Here is a 24,075-nt window from a genome sequence, read left to right as displayed (position 1 = left end):
TATTTTTACAAATTCCTGCAAAATAATTAAAAATGAAATAAAGAAATATCTAATTTCTGTATTTGAAATACAGAAGTATTCAACCCCGTCAATACTTCGTAGAAGCACCTTTGGCAGCGATTACAGCTTTGAGTCTTCTTGGGTAGTCTGTATCAGCTTTGCACATCTGGATTTGGGGAGTTTATCCCATTCTTCTTTGCAGATCTCCTCAAGCTCTGTGAAGTTGGATGAGGAGCATTGGTGAACAGCAATCTACAAGTATTTCCACAGATTCTCAATGGGATTCAAGTCTGGGCTTTGGCTGGGCCAATCAAGGTCTTTCACGTTCTTGTTCTGAAACCATTCCAGTGTTGCTTTGGCTGTACGCTTGGGGTCATTGTCCTGTTGGAGAGTAAATCTTCGCTGCAGTCTAATCTCTTTTGCTCTCTGAAGCAGGTTCTCCGAAAGGATTTGCCTGTATTTAGCTCCATTCATTGTTCCCTCTATCCTTAAAAGTCTCCCAGTCCCTGCTGCTGAAAAGCATCCGCATAGCATGATGCTGCCACAACCATGCTTCACAGAAGGAATGGTGTTAAATGGGTGATGAGCTGTGCTCAGTTTCCATCAGACATCATGCTTTGCATTCAGGCCAGATAGTTCAATTTTCATCTCATCAGACCACAGAATCATTTGCTTCATGCCCTCAAGTCTTTCACATGTCTTTTTGCAAACTCCAGGCATGCAAACCAGATTGTAAACATGTGCCTTTTCCTCAATAGTGGCTTCCATCTGGCCACTCTAACATAAAGCCTAGATTTGTGAAGTGATGCAGAGACTGTTGTCCTTCCAGCAGGTTCTCTCATCTCAACCAAGGAACTCTGTAGTTCTGTCAGAGTTGTCATTGGGTTATTGGTCGCCTCCCTGACCAAAGTCTTTCTTGCCTGGTTGCTCAATTTTGTAGAACAGCCAGCTTTAGGAAGAGTCTGGGTAGTTCCATATTATTTCAATTTCCCCAATGATGGAGCTCACTGTGCTCTTGGAAACTTTCAAAACTTGTTTTATAGGCTTCCCCACATCTATTCCTCCTCACATTCTATCTCGGAGTTCCACAGACAGTTAATTGGACTTCATGGTAGAGTTTCTGCTCTGACATAAACTGTCAACTGTGGGACCTTATATAGAAAGGTTTCTTTCTAAATCACGTTCAATCAGTTGAATTGGCTACAGGTGGACTCCAAGTTGTAGAGACATCTCAAGGATGATCAAAGGAGATTGTATGCACCCGAGCTCAATTTGGAATGTCATAGCAAAGGGGTTGAATACTTATTGACTCGAGACATTTCAGCTTTTCACTTTTAATTGATTTGTAAAAATTTCTAAAAAAAAAAATTACACTGACATTATGGAACATTATGTGTAGATCAGTGACAAGAAAATCTCAGTTTAATCCATTTTAAATTCAGGCTGTAACGCTTCAAAATGTGAGAAAGGTTAAGGGGTGTGAATACTTTCTGAAGGCCCTGTATGTCGAACAACAATAAGATTTAATCAAACCCGTCAGAACGCATGGTAGTCAAGCGTTACGCTATGTAAATTACTAAAAACCATTGGCTTTGTTTCGGTCGAGTGTTACTCACGATAAGGGGGCCTGCAAAATCTAATCATATGTCGAATAATAGTAAGGTTTAATCAAACGCGTCAGAATGCACGTAAATCAGAACACACAATAATCAAGTATTACATTATGCAAATTACTTTAAAAAATAGCGTTACATAATTTTTGAACGGCCTCACATTATGGTTAAGCAATTCGTGACCGTGTGACGAATCAGCTTGTTTTGATATAACCGTGGCGGAGTTGATGTGGATAAGGTGTCGAGTGAAATTTTTTTAACAGCGCATTAAATGTGTGTTTCCCAGTCATGCTGTTCATCTTTAAAGAGTGCTTTAAATGTGCGTATCCCAATCATCTTACCAGATTTTGATGCAGGTTGTGACCACAGTGCGGTCGTTCTTGGTTTCACGATGATAAATAAATGAACTAATCCTGAGTAATATTAAAAAAATTGACCAATAATAAAAATATTTTAAAAATTAGTTAAATAAAAAGGTGCAAATTAATTTTGGACCACCCTGTACTATATATATATATATATATATATATAAACACAACATACAACATACAACATACCTAGACATGGTATATTTATTCAAAGCAACCATCAGTTACTAATTTTTAATCATCTTTCATTAAATAAAGAAAATGGAAATTCAACAAATCAAGTCGACCTTACCTTTCTTCACCTTTTTCTCCTCTTCCTCTGCACTCACTCCCAGCAAAGTGAAGATAATTCCCGTTTGAGAGTTCACCCCCACTGCAGTCACCAGCATTTTCCCCGACCCCTCCATGATGTGTGTACCTGCACCGCAGGTGAGCGTAGTTTTGTCTCTCCAAGGGCTCATTCAGTTCTGCGAGGGCTGCCAAGGCATATTCCTCAGCTTTTCCAACCCACCAGGCAACTTCACACATGACACGGCAAAATTGGCCTTCCTAGCTCCCGTGAGATTCCAAGGCTATTCGGTGCAGCAGCCATACGCATCTATTTGTTCCGCACTAGAACCCTTGTCAAAGATCGTTTACTGAGTTTTTATCACAATGACAACTTCCTGAACACTGAGGAATGATTTGGTGATACTCCAAAACGAGGAAGACAATTCACACCTTCCTTTAAAAATGAGCGCATCGGCTTGATTCACATCGGTCTAAAACATGACGTCACACATACTGAGCATACGTATTATATTTGACCCCTAAGCATCAGTGAATTTGGAAATAAGTTTGAAACAATGCGCTGTATCCTTTCTGACACTTGTAATTCCTATTATGTCCTGTCTGTTTTTGCTCCTCATTATGGTGGAGAATGGCTGCTCTGCTCTGAAATATAAAACAAGAGATTTAGCTAAAAAAAACAAAAAAACAACAAAAAACAAACAAACTTAAATTCGATACAGGAAGACAATTCGAACATTGAACATGCACTAATTTATTTATTTTAACTTCAATTTGAAATTAAATATTTCAGTAAATAAAGTGTTCCATGAGGATGATGCAGGTAAAGTTCAGGGATTGGGATTTGAAAATAACAATCATGAAGTACCAGCAGGTATGTTACACAGGTTATGTATAACATACATCTGTTATAACACAGCCAGGGTTCGAGTACCGGCCCAGTTATAAACTGCCGTCCTAGTTTTTCGCGGACAGCGCGAGTCAATGGGTGTTCCATCCCTCAGATGTTCGTTAAACTGGGTTTACCATCAGGTGAGTCAATGGGTGTTCCATCCCTCGGATGGTCGTTAAACTGGGTTTACCATCAGGCGAGTCAATGGGTGTTCCATCACTCAGATGTTCGTTAAACTGGGTTTACCATCAGGTGAGTCAATGGGTGTTCCATCCCTCAGATGTTCGTTAAACTGGGTTTACCATCAGGCGAGTCAATGGGTGTTCCATCCCTCGGATGGTCGTTAAACTGGGTTTACCATCAAGTGAGTCAATGGGTGTTCCATCCCTCGGATGGTCGTTAAACTGGGTTTACCATCAGGCGAGTCAATGGGTGCTCCGTTCCATCCCTCGGATGGTCGTTAAACTGGGTTTACCATCAGGCGAGTCAATGGGTGCTCCGTTCCATCCCTCGGATGGTCGTTAAACTGGGTTACCATCAGGCGAGTCAATGGGTGTTCCATCCCTCGGATGGTCGTTAAACTGGGTTTACCATCAGGCGAGTCAATGGGTGTTCCATCCCTCGGATGGTCGTTAAACTGGGTTTACCATCAGCCAGCATTAGTTGATGGATGTTAAAGTGTCTTTGGTGAAGAGTAGGCGAGTTATCAACGGGGTATACTCAACAAATTACGAATTCCTGCCCCGATTACAGCTGGAAAGGCAATGGCAAACTACCCAGAGTAGTGCTTGCTGTGAAGCTGCTTTGGCATCACTGAGTCTCCTTTTGAAAAGAGTAGCGGCGTTAACCTAGCCTATCTTACAGAGTAGTGGAGTTAACCTAGCCTTATCCAACAGAGTAACGGAGTTAACCTAGCCTTATCCAACATAGTAGTGGAGTTAACCTAGCCTTATCCAACAGAGTAGCGGAGTTAACCTAACCTATCTAACAGAGTAGTGGAGTTAACCAAGCCTTATCTAACAGAGTAGCAGAGTTAACCGAGCTTTATCTAACAGTGTAGCAGAGTTAACCAAGCCTTATCTAACAGAGTAGCAGAGTTAACCCTTGCCTTATCCAAGAGTAGCGGTGTTAACCTAGCCTTATCTAACAGAGTGGTGTTGCAGTATTTGAAACAGTTTAACATAAACAGATTTGTTACCATTCATATCGCTCAGGATCAGCGTGTGGCTGTAAAAATGCTACAAATGTCTCGTTTTCAATAAAATCCGACCTGGTGTCGATTTACATCAAGAGGAGCTTTGCTTAAGCAAGGAAAGTATGGCGACTCACAAGGACATTGTCACAAACAAAAGGACTATCCCGTCCTCAATTCCAGAATTCCAGGGGGGGGGCGGACTATCTAATCCTCAATTCTGGGGGTGGGGGGGCTATCCAGTCTTCAATTCCATGGGGGGTGGGGGGTCTATCCAGTCTTCAATTCCATGGGGGGTGGGGGGGCTATCCAGTCTTCAATTCGATGGGCGGTGGGGGGGGGCTATCCAGTCTTCAATTCCATGGGGGGTGGGGGGGCTATCCAGTCTTCAATTCCATGGGGGGTGGGGGGGCTATCCAGCCTTCAATTTCAGAATTCCAGGGGGGGGGGAACTATCCCGTCCTAAATTCTATTGGGGGGGGGTGGGGAAGAGGGGGAGGGTGGACTATCCCATCCTCAATTCCATGGGGGGTGGGGGGGGAGTCTATCCAGTCCTCAATTCCAGAATTCTAGGGGGGGGGGCTATCCCGTCCTAAATTTCAGGGGTGGGGGGAGGTGGGTGGACCATGCTGTCTTCAATTACATTGGGGCGGGTGGGGGTGTTTCACATCCTTACTTCCGGGGGGGGGGAGTTTCCAATGTTCTATTCTGGGGGGAATTAAACAGTCCTCAATTCTGGGGGGAATTAACGAGTCCTTATTCAGGGGCGGGGGGGGGGGGTGGAATAATTACCGCTAATCCTTAATTATGGATGAATTAATCAATCCGCAAGGACCGTTTCTTCTCTACTGTAAACAGATTATCTGGAGATGTAGCGGCTGCCGCTGAGTTTTCACAATCGCCTTGCACCTATCAAGGACGCAGAGCGATCACCATGCCGGGCTCGTCCAGGACGCCCGGGCAGGCTCGCCCTCAACTTGCCAGGCCGCAGCCAGGACGCTGGGCCACGCCCCCTGGCGCCGGGCCTGGGCAAACCCCCTGGCGGAATAGATATATATTGCTGACAGATAAACGGTTTTTCAGAGTGCCTGAGTGTTTGATTTCAATAAAGCAACTCAGATGAATTCCAGCTTTTTGTCGCGTCCATTCTTCTGATCGACGTGGGAGCCCCAGCTCCTTCATTGGTGACCCCGACGTGATACAGATACAGCGTGATTCACGGATACAGCGTCCGGACGGCGCTTCCTGTGCGACACCGGCGCCCAACTGAGCGTCATACCCGCCTCTGACCAGGACAGGCAATCCGCGGTTTGCGGCCCCTCCTTAGTTGCGGCCAACGGATCGACTATCCGCACCTTCGGCCCGCGCAACGTCACCCTCTGCTTCGGCGGCCAACGCTTTGCTTGGACGTTTGTAACCGCCAACGTGCCCGTGGCTCTGCTAGGCGCCGACTTCCTCTGCGCACACGGACTGCTGGTGGACGTCCAACGGCGTCGTTTAATCAACGCTGAAACCTTCAGCTCCCTGGTATGCACATTGAGCAGCTCCGCGCCGACCGAGCTGGCATGCACCGTCCCGGCGGCGAACGAGTTTGCTCGCCTGCTCACGGAGTTCCCGGCCCTCACGAGGCCGACGTTTTCGGCCGTCGCAGTACGGCATGGGATCAAGCACCACATACCAACCACGGGCCCGCCGGTCTACGCCAGGGCCCGCCGCCTCGACCCAGCCAAGCTCGCCGTAGCGAAGGCCGAATTCGACGCGTTGGAGCACCTCGGCATCGTGCGGCGCTCCGATAGCGCGTGGGCCTCGCCACTGCACATCGTGCCAAAGCCGGGGGGTGGATGGCGCCCGTGTGGCGACTACCGCCGTCTGAATGACGCTACCACCCCCGACAGGTACCCGATCCCGCATATCCAAGACTTCTCCGCCCGTCTGGCGGGACGGGTCATTTTTTCAAAAATTGACCTCATACGGGGATATCACCAGGTACCTGTCAGGGCGGCCGACGTCCCTAAAACGGCAGTCATCACGCCGTTCGGCTTATTCGAATTCTTGCGGATGCCGTTTGGTCTCAAGAACGCGGCTCAGGCGTTCCAGCGCTTGATGGACGGCGTGCTGCGTGACCTGCCGTTCCTTTTCGTTTACCTGGACGACATCCTCGTCGCCAGCACGTCCCGGGCCGAGCACCTCCTCCACCTCCGAACACTGTTCGAGCGCCTCAGCGAGCACGGCCTCATCGTCAACCCGGCCAAATGCCACTTCGGCACGACGGCCGTTGATTTTTTGGGCCATCACATCACCAAGAACGGGGCCGTGCCGCTGCCAACCAAGGTCGAGGCCATCACCACGTTCCCGCGTCCCCGCACCATAAAGGCCCTGCAGGAATTCCTGGGAATGGTGAATTTTTATCACCGCTTCGTGCCCCGCGCTGCTCAGCTCATGCGGCCCCTCTACGAAGCCCTCCGGGGCAAGCCGGCCAAGCACGACATCGCCTGGTCCGCAGCAATGGATGCGGCCTTCCAAGGCTCAAAGCGGGCCCTCGCCGACGCAACACTGCTCGCTCACCCGGTGCTCAACGCTCCCATCGCCCTCACCACGGATGCCTCCGACTACGCGGTGGGCGCCGTACATGAGCAATGGGTGAACGGGGTTTGGCAGCCACTCGCTTTTTTCAGCCGGCAGCTCCGGCCGAACGAGCTCAAATACAGCACGTTTGACCGGGAGCTCCTCGGTCTACACCTGGCCGTCCGCCATTTCCGCCACCTCCTGGAGGGCCGTCCTTTCACGGCGTTCGTCGACCACAAGCCGTTGGTTTACGCCATGGCCAAGGTCACGGAGCCATGGTCGGCCCGCCAACAGCGCCACCTCTCCGCCGTGTCGGAGTTTACCACGGACATCCGGCACGTCGCCGGCAAAAACAACGCCGTGGCCGACTGTCTTTCCCGGGCCAGCGCGAACGCGGTCCACCTGGGCGTGGATTTTGCGCTTATGGTGGCGGACCAAACCACCGACACCACGGTGCAAGCCCTCCGGGCGGCGGACACGGGCCTCCGCCTGGCCGACATCCCCTGCGCGGACACTGTCCTGCTCTGCGACGTCTCCCAAGGCCAGCCTCGCCCCATCGTGCCCGTCGCCTGGCAACGCCGCATCTTCGCCTCCCTCCACGGCCTTTCCCACCCGGGCCGGAAAGCTTCCCAGAAGCTGGTGTCGGCGCGTTTTGTCTGGCACGGCCTTCGTCGGGACGTCCGCGATTGGACCAGCGCCTGCACGGCCTGCCAACGGGCCAAGGTCCACCGACACACCCAGGCCCCGCTGGCACCTTTCACCGTGCCCGAACGACGTTTCGACCACGTCAACGTGGATCTGGTGGGCCCCCTCCCCCCGTCACGGGGGTTCACACACCTGCTCACCATGGTGGACAGGACCACCAGGTGGCCGGAGGCCGTGCCCCTCGTCTCCACCACCACCGCCGACGTGGCGCAGGCTTTCATCGCCACCTGGGTCGCCCGCTTCGGTGCACCGGCGGACATCTCGTCAGACCGCGGTCCACAGTTCACCTCCGAGCTGTGGGGCGCGGTCGCCCGCAACCTGGGGGTCAAGCTCCACCGTACTACGGCCTACCACCCCCAAGCAAACGGGTTGTGCGAGCGATTCCACCGCTCCATGAAGGCCGCGCTCATGGCCGGCCTTCAAGACGTCGGGTGGGCCGACCGGCTGCCGTGGGTCCTTTTGGGCCTTCGCACGGCCCCCAAGGAGGACCTCCAGGCATCCACCGCCGAGCTTGTCTATGGCCAGGTGCTACGCGTCCCGGGCGAATTTGTGCCCGACGCTACCAGTCCCTGGTCCGCAGCTCACCAGCGCTCGGACCTCCAGGAGGCCGCCCGACGGTTTGCCCCCGTGCCAACATCCCACCACGGTGACCCCCAGTCCTACGTCCCCCCAGCACTCCGCACAGCGGAGTATGTTTTTGTGCGTCACGACGCACATCGGCGGCCACTCCAGCCGCCGTACGACGGGCCCTTCCGGGTGCTGCGACGGGACGACAAGTCGTTCGTCATCGACATCGGCGGCAGGTCGGACCGGATTGCTGTGGACCGCCTCAAGCCGGCGCACGTGGACGTCGACCACCCACCACGGGTGGCCCTTCCGCCGCGGCGAGGCCGCCCCCCGTCCACGGTGCCCCCCACTCGACCGCCCACCACCTCACCGGACCCCCTCCCACGACCCGCCAGGGGTCGCTTCGGCCGGGTCGTCAGGACCCCCCTCAAATTGACCCTGCCGGTGCAAGTCGATTCTGGGGGGACGTGTGTAGCGGCTGCCGCTGAGTTTTCACAATCGCCTTGCACCTATCAAGGACGCGGAGCGATCACCATGCCGGGCTCGTCCAGGACGCCCGGGCAGGCCCGCGCTCAACTTGCCAGGCCTCAGTCGGGACGCTGGGCCACGCCCCCTGGCGCCGGGCCTGGGCAAACCCCCTGGCGGAATAGATATATATTGCTGACAGATAAACGGTTTTTAAGAGTGCCTGAGTGTTTGATTTCAATAAAGCAACTCAGATGAATTCCAGCTTTTTGTCGCGTCCATTCTTCTGATCGACGTGGGAGCCCCAGCTCCTTCAGAGACATCATCAACAAACTGGCAACATCAGAGACCGTCCATGCTCTGGGCGATCATGTGTGACATTACTCGGCAGGTAACCACATCCGGTTTGTGCAGTTTAGGAATCATTTCCAGACAGCAGGTTTGACAGCTCGCAGCATCCCTGGCTTGTGACCAATCAGCGCGAGAACGGTCAGGAATCTGTTAAGCGAGCACAACATCCGACAATGACGACCAGCAGTACATAAGATTGTTGCTACGTCATCGACATGCGCACCGAGCTTGGTGTAGACAACGTCTGAAGTTCAGGAGACAACATTGGCCTGCTATCCTCTTTACAGATGAGTCGAGGTTCGGCAGGTCCCATCTCGACAGTAGTGATGGCTGCTGTCACCTTAATCCACGGGGGGGGAACATCACCGACTCAGGTGTTGTGTAACGTTCGTCTCGTCGCTGGAAGCACAATGGATGGGAAAGCATCACCGCACGCACATCATAGAACCCAACTGGATCCACCCTCCCAGGGGGTGTGTGGCGGGTGTGGAGTGTGTGGCGGGTGTGGAGTGTGTGGCGGGTGTGGAGTGTGTGGCGGGTGTGGAGTGTGTGGCGGGTGTGGAGTGTGTGGCGGGTGTGGAGTGTGTGGCGGGTGTGGAGTGTGTGGCGGGTGTGGAGTGTGTGGCGGATGTGGAGTGTGTGGCGGGTGTGGAGTGTGTGGCGTGTGTGGCATGTGTGGCGGATGTGGAGTGTGTGGCGGATGTGGAGTGTGTGGCGGATGTGGAGTGTGTGGCGGGTGTGGAGTGTGTGGCGGATGTGGAGTGTGTGGCGGATGTGGAGTGTGTGGCGGATGTGGAATGTGTGGCGGATGTGGAGTGTGTGGCGGATGTGGAGTGTGTGGCGGATGTGGAGTGTGTGGCGGATGTGGAGTGTGTCGCGGATGTGGAGTGTGTCGCGGATGTGGAGTGTGTCGCGGATGTGGAGTGTGTCGCGGATGTGGAGTGTGTCGCGGATGCGGAGTGTGTCGCGGATGCGGAGTGTGTCGCGGATGCGGAGTGTGTCGCGGATGCGGAGTGTGTCGCGGATGCGGAGTGTGTCGCGGATGCGGAGTGTGTCGCGGATGCGGAGTGTTTGGCGGATGCGGAGTGTGCGGCCGATGCGGAGTGTGTGGCGGATGCGGAGTGTGTGGCGGATGCGGAGTGTGTGGCGGATGCGGAGTGTGTGGCGGATGCGGAGTGTGTGGCGGATGCGGAGTGTGTGGCGGATGCGGAGTGTGTGGCGGATGTGGAGTGTGTGCCGTATGTGGCGGATGTGGAGCGTGTGGCGGATGTGGAGTGTGTGCCGTGTGTGGTGGATGTGGAGTGTGTGGCGGATGTGGTGTGTGTGGCGGATGTGGAGTGTGTGGCGGATGTGGAGTGTGTGGCGGATGTGGAGTGTGTGGCGGATGTGGAGTGTGTGGCGGATGTGGAGTGTGTGGCGGATGTGGAGTGTGTCGCGGATGTGGAGTGTGTGGCGGATGCGGAGTGTGTCGCGGATGTGGAGTGTGTCGCGGATGCGGAGTGTGTCGCGGATGCGGAGTGTGTCGCGGATGCGGAGTGTGTCGCGGATGCGGAGTGTGCGGCCGATGCGGAGTGTGCGGCGGATGCGGAGTGTGCGGCGGATGCGGAGTGTGTGGCGGATGCGGAGTGTGTGGCGGATGCGGAGTGTGTGGCGGATGCGGAGTGTGTGGCGGATGCGGAGTGTGTGCCGTATGCGGAGTGTGTGCCGTATGTGGAGTGTGTGGCGGATGTGGAGTGTGTGCCGTGTGTGGTGGATGTGGAGTGTGTGGCGGATGTGGTGTGTGTGGCGGATGTGGAGTGTGTGGCGGATGTGGAGTGTGTGGCGGATGTGGAGTGTGTGGCGGATGTGGAGTGTGTGGCGGATGTGGGGTGTGTGGCGGATGTGGAGTGTGTCACGGATGTGGAGTGTGTGGCGGATGTGGAGTGTTTGGTGGATGTGGAGTGTGTGGCCGATGTGGAGTGTGTGGCGGATGTGGAGTGTGTGGCGGATGTGGAGTGTGTGGCGGATGTGGAGTGTGTGGCGGATGTGGAGTGTGTGGCGGATGTGGAGTGTGTGGCGGATGTGGAGTGTGGCGGATGTGGAGTGTGTGGCGGATGTGGAGTGTGTGGCGGATGTGGAGTGTGTGGCGGATGTGGAGTGTGTGCCGTGTGTGGCGGATGTGGAGTGTGTGGCGGATGTGGAGTGTGTGGCGGATGTGGAGTGTGTGGCGGATGTGGAGTGTGTGCCGTGTGTGGTGGATGTGGAGTGTGTGGTGGATGCAGAGTGTGTGGCGGATGTGGAGGGTGTGGCGGATGTGGAGTGTGTGGCGGATGTGGAGTGTGGCGGATGTGGAGTGTGTGGCGGATGTGGAGTGTGTGGCGGATGCGGAGTGTGTGGAGGATGTGGAGTGTGTGGTGGATGCGGAGTGTGTGGCGGATGTGGAGGGTGTGGCGGATGTGGAGTGTGTGGCGGATGTGGAGTGTGGTGGATGTGGAGTGTGTGGAGGATGTGGAGTGTGTGGTGGATGTGGAGTGTGTGCCGTGTGTGGCGGGTGACTAATATTTCAGTGGTTAAATTTGTACATGGAAACAATCACCACGTACTACTATTGCAAATTGAGAGGCAACAACAATTATTCAAAGATGTCAGAACAGCTTCACATGATATCTTGTGACTTTACCTTGTTTTCCTTTCCTTGTTTTGTTTTTGCATTATTTTTGACAAATCATCCCTCCGTCCTTTTACATTTTGAAAGAAACGTTTTTTTATTACTTGCAATATAAACTAGAATGGCATCCGTAGAGTGTAAACCTCCGCCAGGCTGAACAGTTTATGTTTTGTATCCCACTGATAGGTCGGATCTGGATTCAGACCTGAACCAAAATCTAATCTGCTTGTTCTTGTCAGCTAAGCAACTCATCCACAACTTTTTGAGATATCACGTTATATATCACTTTTCGCCCAATCTCTGAATGGTGAAGATTCACTTAAAAATTAAATAATTCTCGTATCCGAATCCATATTCAGATCTTTCCTAAAATCGAATCTATACATCCTTGTCACACACACAACCTGTCCACCAAGTTTTGTCCAAATCCGTCCACAACCTTTTGAGATATCCTGCTTTGTATCGTTTTTGGCCCTATCTCCCAATAGTGAAGAATCACTTCAAAAATTTTACTAGCTGGATCCGGATCCAGATCTTCCCCAAAATCTAATCATTTTGTCCTTGTCACAAACACTCCCTCTCTGCCAAATCCGTCCACAACTTTTTGATATATCTTGTACACAAACGTAGTGGTTGAATTCAGTGACCTGATATGCAAATCGTCTTCAAAGTTTAAGTTAATCGGATGAAAATTGACAATTTTAGAAATTTGACCTATGTTGACCTTTTGGCCTATGTTGACCTTTTGGTTGATGTTGATCTCCAAAATAGTTGGTGGTTGAATTCAGTTAGCTGATATGTAAATCCTCTTCAAATTTCCCGTCAATCGGATCAAATTGTGACCAGTTGACAAATACAAGTGAGCGGACAGGGACGCACGCACGCACGCACACACACACACACACACACACACACACACACATACACACACACACACACACACACACACACACACACACACACACACACACACACACACACGAAAAATCACTGAGTGACACTTGGCAAAACAGAACAAAGTGGAATGGCACTCAGTGGAGCATCCTTTTAACCTCAAAAATATTTGGTGGTTGAATTCAGTTGGCTGATATGAAAATCCTATTCAAATTTCAAGTCAATCGGATGAAAATTGAGGCTTTAAAAAATTTGAAAAAAGCGGTTGACCTTGGGCCTATGTTGACCTTTTGGCCTATGCTGATCTCAAAAATAGTTGTTGGTTGAATTCAGTTAACTGATGTGTATATCCCATTCAAATTTCAAGTGAATCGTATGAAAATTGAGGATTTTAGAAATTTGAAATTGTTGTTGACTTTTGGCCTATGTTGCTCTTTTGGCCTATGGTGATCTCAAAAATAGTTGGTGATTGAATTCAATTTGCCGATATGTATATCCCATTCAAATTTCAAGTGAATCGGATGAAAATTGAGGATTTTAGAAATTAAAACAAAAAGTGGTTGACCTTTGGCCTATGTTGACCTTTTGGCCTATGTTGATCTCAAAAATAGTTGGTGATTGAATTCAATTTGCCGATATGTAAATCCCATTCAAATTTCAAGTGAATCGGATGAAAATTGAGGATTTTAGAAATAAAAAAAAAAAGTGGTTGACTTTTGGCCTATGTTGACCTTTTGGCCGACGTTGACCTTTTGGCCATGCTGATCTCAAAAATAGTTGGTGGTTGAATTCAGTTAGCCGATATGTAAATCCTCTTCAAATTTCAAGTCTGTCAGATGAAAATTGAGGAATTTAGAAATTTGAAAAAAGTGGTTGACCTTTGGCCTATGTTGACCTTTTGGCCCACGCTGATCTCAAAAATAGTTGGTGGTTGAATTCAGTAAGCCCATATGTAAATCCTATTCAAATTTCAAGTCAATCGGATGAAAATTGAGGATTTTAGAAATTTGAAAAAAGTGGTTGACCTTTGGCCTATGTTGACCTTTTGACCTTTTGACCCCACAAATATATAGGATTTTGTCTGACCACGAACTCTACCATTTGGTAAAGTTTCGTGAAAATCGGTTTCAAATTGTGACCTGTAGGCAAGTATAAGTGAGCGGACACACACACGAACACACACACACACACACACACACACACACACACACACACACACACACACACACACACACACACACACACACACACACACACACACACACGAGTGATCAACATACTTGCAAAAAAAACAATTTTGACAAGTAATAAACAGACAGACAGGGGTGAAAACAAAAACCTCCAGCACCTCAGGTGGTGGAGTAATGAACATGCCACTTCATGGTGAAGTACAAATTGATAGGAAGGCCCTTCTGGGCTTCTGATGAGTCGGATTTGAAACAACTCCTTCAAAGGCCATCTCTATACATTTTAACAAGTCATTTTAAACCCCTCATAATTGAGTGCACAAACATACTTCGATGTTCATTGGAAGTGCTTCACCATTTTTCTTTCTGTTGGTTTCCAAAGGAAATCTTAAAAGACCTTGTTTGAGGAAGTCTGCCTTCAGGTTTTGGTAACTCCTTTCGATCCAATTAAATCTAGTCCTGCTCGAGTTAAAATCCAGCAAATTCACAATATGCGGGTCTCTTTAGGTGGGGGTGTATCAGATAGTAGCCCACCGATAGATCTTTTTATTTTTTTTAAATTGCTTCTAAATGACCGGGAGGAACTGTGTTAGAAAATAGAGAAATGAAAAAATCACTCATAGAGCGACACTTGGCAAAAGAGAACAAAGTATAATGGCACTCAGTATGGCATCCTTTTGACCTCAAAAAAAATTGGTGGTTGAATTCAGTGACCTGATGTGCAAATAGTCTTCAAATTTTACATTAATCGGATTAAAACTGACAGTTTTAGAAATTTGGCCTATGTTGACCTTGTGACCCATGTTGACCTCCAAAATAGTTGGCGGTTGAATTCAGTTAGCCGATATGTAAATCCTATTCAAATTTTAAGTCAATCGGATGAAAATTGAGGATTTTAGGAATTTAAAGAAAAATGGGTGACCTTTTGCCTATGTTGACCTTTTGACCTCAAAAAGAAATAGGATTCTGTCAGCCCACGAACTCTACCATTTGATGAAGTTTCATGAAGATCAGTTAAAAATTGTGACCTGTAGGCAAGTATAAGCGAGCGGACAGACAAACACACAAACACAAACAAACACACAAACAAAAACACACAAACCAGAGTGATTAACGTACTTGCCCAAATTGTTTTATTTGGGCCAAGTAACAAGCTTCATGCCACCACAAAGAGGAAAAGTCACGCCACCATTAAAATACATAATTTAAAGGTGGTCGGGAGGTTAGGAGAGCCGAGTAAAGGCCCGGAGCGGTAAATGAATAAAACTGACGCGGAAGACTCCATAATCAACAATTTGATTGACAAGTCACCATTCAACATATCGCAGAGGAAGTGGGAGTCAGTGTGGGAAGTGTGGGAAGTGTGGAAACCATCATCAAGCAACACCTTGGATGAATAAGGTTGCAGCGCAATTGGTTGACAAATCGCAGCATCTCCTAAAAGCGCACAGAAGCCTCACAGTAAATTTAGGATCGCTTCCAATAACATCTACATTTTCTGTCTCAACCTTTTTCCCAGGATAATACACGAGTCTTTTAGTTTGATTGAGAATATAAAAGGTAGACCCTCGGCAGAAGCATACTACCTCTACCTCCGAAAACTGGTCAACCGCATCAGAAGGAAAGGTGCTGGCCTCTGATTTTTAGGATGGCAAAGGTGTTATCTGGAATATGGGATTATTGGAAAAAGGTGGATTATCTGGAATATTGTTGACACCATTCAGATCATCAGTTTCAGATTAGTGAAGACCATCTTTAACTCGCTTGAAATGTTGAGAGGTGGAGTTCTCGTGCGCAAGGACAATGCTCGTACTCGCACTACTCAGTGAACACTGGTGATGACTGGTGATGACTGGTTACAAGGCCAAGAAAACATCTTTTTTTAATTAAATGGCCTACAAAACATTGAACACCGATGGGAGAAGTGTTTAAGTGTTGCAGGGGATGGAGACAGATCATGCGGAGATACAAGGATTGTATACAAAATGTCAAGTCTAAAACTTCCAATTCCAGGTCAAGCTCGATACTTTTTGAAGGAACTCCGTACAGTTGAAGAATCATCGTCGATTGTGGATGCTGAATGATCTTGAGATCAATGTAAACAAACTTATTCTTACCAAGCTCCCAAACCCGCACCTCATACACACCGACAAATAAATAAATTGATAAAAAATAAATAGATAAATAAGTAAGGTACTGTACAAAAATAAATAGATAAATAAGTAAGGTACTGTACAAAAATAAATAAATAAATAAATTTAAATGCCATTGTCAATATTCAATAGGTATATTATATACACCATTAACATAATGATACTAGCAGATAAACGAGAACGGCACTTGGTAGAGCGCATACCTCCACCAGGCTCAACAGTTTACGTTTTGTATCTCACCGATAGGTCGGATGTGGATTTGGACCTGAACCAAAATCTAATCGCTTGTTGTTGTCACCTAACCAACTCATCGACCAAGTTTCGTTTGAATTCGTCAACAACATTTTGAGATGTCCTGCTATATATCATTTATGGCCCTATCTCAGTTGTGAAGAATCACTTAAAAATTATCTGATCCAGATCCGGATCTTCACCAAAATCTAATGTTTTCATTCATGTCACACACCCAACCTCTTCACCAAATTTCGTTCAAATCCGTCCAAAAAGTTTGAACTGTCCTGTTCACAGACAGACACACAAACAGACAAACAAATAACAAACAAACACCAATGGAAAAAAACAAACACAGACAGAAAAAACAGACAAACAAAAAACAATCAAACACAGAAAAACAGATAGATAAACAGACAAACAAACAAACAAACAAAGACAAACAAATTTGAAATGGTTGTTGATCTTTGGCCTATGTTGACCTTTTGGCCTATGCTGCTCTTCAAAATAGTTGGTGGTTCAACCTAGTTAGGTGATATGAAAATGATGTTCAAATTTCAAGTCAATGGGATAAAAATTGAGGATTTTAGAAAGATGAAAAAAATGGTTGACCTTTGGCCTATGTTGACGTTGTGACCTATGTTGACCTCAAAAAAAGTTGTTGGTTGACTTCAGTTAGCTCATATGAAAATCCTATTCAAATGTCAAGTCAATCGGATGAAAATTGAGGATTTTAGAAATTTGAATGGGTTGATGACCTTTTGGCCTATGTTAACCTTTTGGCCAACGTTAACCTTTTGGCCTATGTTAACCTTTTGGCCTATGTTAACCTTTTGGCCTTTGTTGATCTCAAAAATAGTTGGTGGTTGAATTCATTTCGCTGATATGTTCATCCGATTCAAATTTCAATCAAGTGGTTGAAAATTAAGGATTTTAGAAATTTGAAAATAGTGGCTGACCTTTGGCCTATGTTGACCTCAAGACCGAAGTTGATCTCAAAAATAGTTGGTGGATGAATTCAGTTGGCTGATATGAAAATCCTATTCAAATTTCAAGTCAGATGAACTTTGGTGGCGGAGGTAATCAGGACAACCACGAACTCACCCACATCCCTCTTCCTCATCCTCATCGTCATCCTCATCCTCCATCCTCATCCTCCATCCTTCAATATCCACTTGCAGTTTGTGTTGTGAAAACACCAAACAAATTTCAATCATCTTCAAACATTGACGTTCATCGAATGAAAGGAAATCCAGTTTGGGATATCAGAATCACAAAGGAAAGGTTTTTTTGTTTGATATTTTTCTTTTTTTTACATCATCACATAAAAACATCAAATCTATTCCAGAGTGTATCCCAGTCATACCTTGAACAACTAAAGCCCCAGTTATACCGGATTTGAGTGGCCACGAATCGTCCCGATCTCCCCCGATCTGGCGATTCCCCACACCAACACGACTTTTCGGCAAGATCGGCTGTAAATTTTCCCACAGTCATACCAAAACACCCCTGCCACGACTCCCGTACGATCGCGCCGTGACCGCCGCGCCGACAAAGCCCGATCCGCCAAGTGCGCGGCAAGATCTCCACAAGTCCTAGCCCGTGCCCACACGTCTTCGCCCCGATCCGCCCCGATCCGCCCCGATCCCACTACGACCGCACTACGACGGCACTACGACCTCACTACGACCGCAGTACGACGGCACTACGACCTCACTACGACCGCACTACGACGGCACTACGACCGCACTACGACCTCACTACGCACGCGTACGTGCCCACCCGTCCGAGCCCGACTGCGCAGCGGCCGTCCTTGCCCTATATAAGAACGGCCAAGAATCGCGCCGACCTAACTACGATCTTAAAATTCAGACGACGCTAATTCACGTTATTTTTGTATGGCGTTTATATAAATCATCAACTCCAAGCCTTCCAATGATGCCGCCAGCCAGGAAGAGGGGGAGGGGATCCAGGAAGACGTGCACAATCACGCGGCCGCCATGACCAGCTTGGATGTGATCGATGTGACCAGCTTGGAATCAGGAGATGAAATGATTTCGCCGCCAGGGATCGCCTATATATACCCGGTCTTGTGACAGGTCGTACTGGCGCCTACTGGTGCTTACTGCATGCTTACGGCAGTCTTGGCGGAGTCGTGTTAATTCGTGAGAGATCGGCAATGATCGTGAGTCGTCGTACTGCTGCGCGAACGTGGTCGGGACGGATCGGGGCAATTCTTGGAAGATCGTGATGGCGGTCGTACGGCGTCCATGTGAGGACGTACGGCGGTCGTATCGGTGCTTGCTGGATGCGGAGCGAATCGTGGCAGCCAAGTTTCCCGACCGCCGCAAGACACTCCACGACCATTTTCCCGATGCCCACACGCGCTCGTACGACACCCTCCAGACAGCGGCAAGAGTTTGAAAAACGCCACGAATCGCCACGATAATTTTGAACAGTTCAAAATTGTCGGGGCGGCTTCCCGTCTCGACCCGAACTGCCAAGTACACCCCCGATCATCCAGGAATCGCCAGGACCCCGATACGATCTGGCCAAGAATGTCGCCCCGATCTTAGGTCGTGGCGATTCGTGGCCTGAAAATGGCCGGTATGACTGGGGCTTAAGCTACAAGTTAGTCTCCCATTCCACTCTCCGAACGACCACCCCATCGCATTCCTCTATTACACGCGCAAGGCCACAACATCATAATCAACTTCATATCAACCACAGTTGTACCGAAGCGAGAGCGGACGACTTAAGGACAATTCAGCTCAAGCCGACCTATAAACGTCTGACTGTTGAAGAGCTTGACAAAGTCCCCAATTCAGTTTGTTTTCGTGTAACCAAGGGCCCGTCTCATCCAAAAGCCAATTTCAATCAAGTCGAGGTCTGAAAGGTTCAGGTGAAGAACAGGGGGGAAAACAACCTTTTGGAAGGGTAAAAGGTCATGTGAAATTAAAATGCTAAAAATGACTCAAACAATTCAAATACAAAAGACAAGGGTTCGGTGGTTAAATCATGTGATGTCAAACACATTGACCTCTCTCTCCCTCGATTTCTGATTCCCTAAAGGTCGTGATTGAAAAAACAAACTTGTGACAACCTGGTGCTCATGTTCGACCTTGGCTGGATATTTTGTAGCATTTTGCATTGAGCCAATACTGAAGGCAAGGCCTACTAGCAGCAAAAGTAAAAAATGGCCAACCTCGATTGCCATGGATGTGTTTCGAAAATAAATATATTAGTTTTCACCAACATTTTCTCGATCGGTAACAAAATGTGTAAATGAATAACGATGGCCGTGTCATACATGTCAATCTAACAGCAACTGACACGATGTATGTTCATTGGGAAGCAAGATACTGACACAGTTTCTTATTTTTTCCTCTTTCTCCTCCCCCTCCCTTATACTCTCCCACCTTGTCCTCCCCCCGCCCCTCTCCTTGTCCTCTCCCCTCCTCTCCTTGTCCTCTCACCTCCTTTCCCCTCTTCTCCCTGTCCTCTCCCCTCCTCTCCTTGTCCTCTCCCCTCCTTTCCTTGTCCTCTCCCCTCCTTTCCTTGTCCTCTCCCCTCCTTTCCTTGTCCTCCCCCCTCCTCTCCCTGTCGTCCTCCCCCTCCTCTCCCTGTCCTCTCCCTGTCCTCTCCCCTTCCTCACCTTGTCCTCCCCCCCCCTCTCCCTCCTCCTCCCCCTCCTCCGCCTCCTTCTCCCACCTCCTGCTCCTCCACCTTCCCCTCCTCTCCCTCCTCCTGCTCCTGCTCCTCCACCTTCCCCTCCTCTCTTCTCCCTCCTCCTCCTCCTGCTCCACCTCCTCCTTCCCCTCCTCCTCCTCCACATTCTCCACCTTTCGCACCTTCCCCACCTTCCCCTCCTACACCACTATGTAAAAATTCCTCATGTACATCTGTCTAATGGTGGTTAATTATGAAGGTCTCAATTTGAAAAAGTCACTAACATCAAACCACCTACAGCTTTATCAGGAAGTTATCACAAAAAAAGAAGAATATAACCGACATTTTATGAGTGCGAGTTCACAACCATCGAAATGGACAAGATAAGTCGCTTTGTCAATTTCATTAATTTCAAACTTTTTCTTGTCCTGATCAAAACGAAAATTGCTCCAAGTTATTTTCCTGGTGTTCAAGAAAAATATACAAACCGGATAAACTACGTCAGACTGGCTTCGAGACATGCATGGGACATGTAAGCGCCATGCATGGGACATGCATGGGACATTTCTCAAAGGGCCAGCAGCTCGTCACCACAATCCGCCGCGTTTAGAGGTTCCGAAGGAATCGCTCGAGGAGATTCAGACGATTGAACAGAAATTGGGAACCAAACACCGCCGGTACCAACAGATCTCACCAGATAGCATCATGGAATCCCGATCGGGAGCCTTGCGCACGTGGTCCGATTCCCCCGTGAGGGAGCTCTCGTCCACACGGAGGTCGTTCCCCTGTATCAGAACGCCGTCGGCCGGGAGCAGATCTCCTGCGAACACAGATGGGGACGCGTCGAGGAAAGGATCAAACCGGATGGGATTCCAAATTCAAATCCAAAATACTTCTCCGCAAGAGAAGAAAACTTTCCCCGCTCTGCCAACTCATCAGTCGCTGTACATGGAGCACTCGAGGAGCTTTCGCTGGCATGCAGCACAAGCAATGTCCTTGGAAAAGGTGGAAAGGCAAGGACTACATGCCAGAAAGTCCATTTTTCGCACAGCATGTTGGAAGCCGATGAACAGACAGAGCCTGAAGCAGCAATTTAACAACAGGAGCTCAAAGAAAGAAGACAATTACCCGCAGAGCTGTGTACGAATCGCAATTATAGATGGAAACAAGGAAGCAGATGAGGGTAATTAAGGTCGTGGCAATAATATCAAGTGCTTAAATGACAGAATGGAGAATGACATGGCAAACGAGCGCAGGGCAACAAAGGAAGGAGCATTGGGTTCTTTATTCTCAAAAATCTTCTGCTTCATTGCGACTCGTACAAACAAGAAGGCAAATGACACAGAGAGCAGACGGGAAGCCATGGACGCACAAGCAGGTGTAGTCAGGTTCACCATGTTTTTTCGTTAAAAATTTTGGTAGATTAGCAAAACTATACATTTCTGGAATATTCAGAGCATGAGGAATCCAAAAATTAATGTTTACATTTGCGTAGACACCTTTGTGAAAATGACACTCAGGACAGTGATGAAGATCTGTAAAAGCATATTCCTGAACGGTGTAGACCTCGTAGATCCTGTGTATAGGACTTGTAGTTCAATCTGATACTACCTATAACTTCCTATAACAACCTATAACTTCAAAGGACTTGCAATATCATGTATTATGTAATACACTTATATCACAAATATAAAGACAATGGTTTTCAAATACCTTTGTTTGTTGCTTTTCTATAATCCTGAGCACTATTTTGAGGCCTTTATTGGATTCCTTGTCCCAGAAAACATAGGATTAGCATATTTAATTAAGTCTCTAGGTTGACTAGAAGCCGAGATCGCGCAAAATATGTATTTTATGGCGGCCATTTTCAAAATCCAAAATGGCGGCCATGCAGGTGTCTGTGCAAATGCCAACATTGATTTTCGGATTCTCCATGCTCTGAAGATTCCAAAAATGTACAGGTTTGCTAATCCCAAAATTTTTAACGAAATTATATTTGTTAACATAGTGAACCTGACTAGTGTACTGGAAGATAATAGATGGAGTTGCGGGCTCACTCACCATACTTGACCTGTGCTATGTCACCGACGACCAGGTCCGCCACGGGGACCTGCGCACTCTGCCCGGCGCGCACCACCGAAAAGCGCTGCTCCTGCTCGATACGGTTCTGCAGTCCACGGAATTGGCGCTCCTTGCTCCAGTCATTGAAAGCGGTCACAACTACAACTACAACCACAGAAAGCAAGATGGCCACCCCCTCGATCCAGCCAGCCTCTGCCTCTTCCTCTTCATGTCCATCACCGTCACCCTCCTGACTCACGACACAGCCTGTTGGTATCAACACAACAAACGGGCACAACGTTTGAAAAATGTGGTTGCTTTTCGTCGCAACCGGGTTCTTCCTGGTGCAGATTTTTTATTTATTTAATTATCCAGCAGGCAACTTTAGTCCATAAAGACCCCCTCCATCCCCTATTTCCCTCCCAAAGGGATCTCATTCACTTTCCGGGTAGCAGGAGGGATGTCAATGTGTTTTTTAACCTCTCCGAACCCCCACTTCCCGTGCCTCCTCCCCCCAAGCCCTCTCCCTCCCACAGATATCCCGATGTCCCTGTTCTCTGCTGTTGTACTTGTGTGCTTCCCTCTCTCTCCCCATCTTGTCTCCCGCTCCCTTTATCTTATGTTTTATGTGTCAATTTGTCTTTTTGTGATTAATGTTAGCTCTCACACGAGACTCGATCTTGTACACACACACAAAAAAGTATTTTTGTGATTAATGTGAGCTCTTACACGAGCCTGCTCTTGTATACAAAAAAGTATTTTTGTGATTAATGTGAGCTCTTACACGAGCCTGCTCTTGTATACAAAAAAAGTATTTTTGTGATTAATGTCAGCTCTTACACTAGCCTCCATCTTGTATACAAAAAAAGTATTTTTGTGATTAATGTCAGCTCTTACACGAGCCTCGATCTTGTATACAAAAAAAGTATTTTTGTGATTAATGTCAGCTCTTACACTAGCCTCCATCTTGTATACAAAAAAAGTATTTTTGTGATTAATGTCAGCTCTTACACGAGCCTCGATCTTGTATACAAAAAAGTATTTTTGTGATTAATGTCAGCTCTTACACTAGCCTCCATCTTGTATACAAAAAAAGTATTTTTGTGATTAATGTCAGCTCTTACACGAGCCTCGATCTTGTATACAAAAAAGTATTTTTGTGATTAATGTCAGCTCTTACACTAGCCTCCATCTTGTATACAAAAAAAGTATTTTTGTGATTAATGTCAGCTCTTACACGAGCCTCGATCTTGTATACAAAAAAAAGTATTTTTGTGATTAATGTCAGCTCTTACACGAGCCTCGATCTTGTATACAAAAAAAAGTATTTTTGTGATTAATGTCAGCTCTTACACTAGCCTCCATCTTGTATACAAAAAAAAGTATTTTTGTGATTAATGTCAGCTCTTACACGAGCCTCGATCTTGTATACAAAAAAAGTATTTTTGTGATTAATGTCAGCTCTTACACTAGCCTCCATCTTGTATACAAAAAAAAGTATTTTTGTGATTAATGTCAGCTCTTACACTAGCCTCCATCTTGTATACAAAAAAGTATTTTTGTGATTAATGTGAGCTCTTACACGAGCCTCGATCTTGTATACAAAAAAAAGTATTTTTGTGATTAATGTCAGCTCTTACACTAGCCTCCATCTTGTATACAAAAAAAGTATTTTTGTGATTAATGTGAGCTCTTACACGAGCCTCGATCTTGTATACAAAAAAAAGTATTTTTGTGATTAATGTCAGCTCTTACACTAGCCTCCATCTTGTATACAAAAAAGTATTTTTGTGATTAATGTGAGCTCTTACACGAGCCTCCATCTTGTATACAAAAAAAAGTATTTTTGTGATTAATGTCAGCTCTTACACTAGCCTCCATCTTGTATACAAAAAAAGTATTTTTGTGATTAATGTCAGCTCTTACACGAGCCTCGATCTTGTATACAAAAAAAGTATTTTTGTGATTAATGTTAGCTCTTACACGAGCCTCCATCTTGTATACAAAAAAAGTATTTTTGTGATTAATGTTAGCTCTTACACGAGCCTCGATCTTGTATACCAAAAAAGAGTATTTTTATGATTAATGTTAGCTCTCACACGAGCCTCGATGTTGTATACCAAAAAAAAAAGTATTTTTGTGATTGTTAGCTCTTACACGAGCCTCGATCTTGTATACAAAAAAAGAGTATTTTTGTGATTAATGTTAGCTCTTACACGAGCCTCGA

The 24,075-nt window shown here is 47.6% G+C and overlaps 1 protein-coding gene across 1 annotated transcript in view; it reads right to left on the bottom strand.

The window, feature by feature from the left end:
* Positions 1-24,075, bottom strand: part of LOC137424473 (plasma membrane calcium-transporting ATPase 2) — a 317,166-nt gene that overhangs the window by 158,225 nt on the left and 134,866 nt on the right. Inside the window, exons 4-6 of the mRNA XM_068111958.2 lie at positions 21,849-22,115; positions 20,482-20,607; positions 2,274-2,399 (exon numbers count right to left, since the gene is read on the bottom strand). Coding sequence (XP_067968059.1) covers positions 2,274-2,399; positions 20,482-20,607; positions 21,849-22,115 — 519 coding nt within the window. The remainder of the gene's footprint in view (positions 1-2,273; positions 2,400-20,481; positions 20,608-21,848; positions 22,116-24,075) is intronic.

Source organism: Myxine glutinosa, chromosome 4, assembly GCF_964187855.1.
Source record: "Myxine glutinosa chromosome 4, kmMyxGlut1.1, whole genome shotgun sequence".
NCBI classification, from domain to species: Eukaryota; Metazoa; Chordata; class Myxini; order Myxiniformes; family Myxinidae; genus Myxine; species Myxine glutinosa.
Note: the sequence above shows the minus strand (reverse complement) of the source record. Positions and strands in the feature narration are given on the sequence as shown.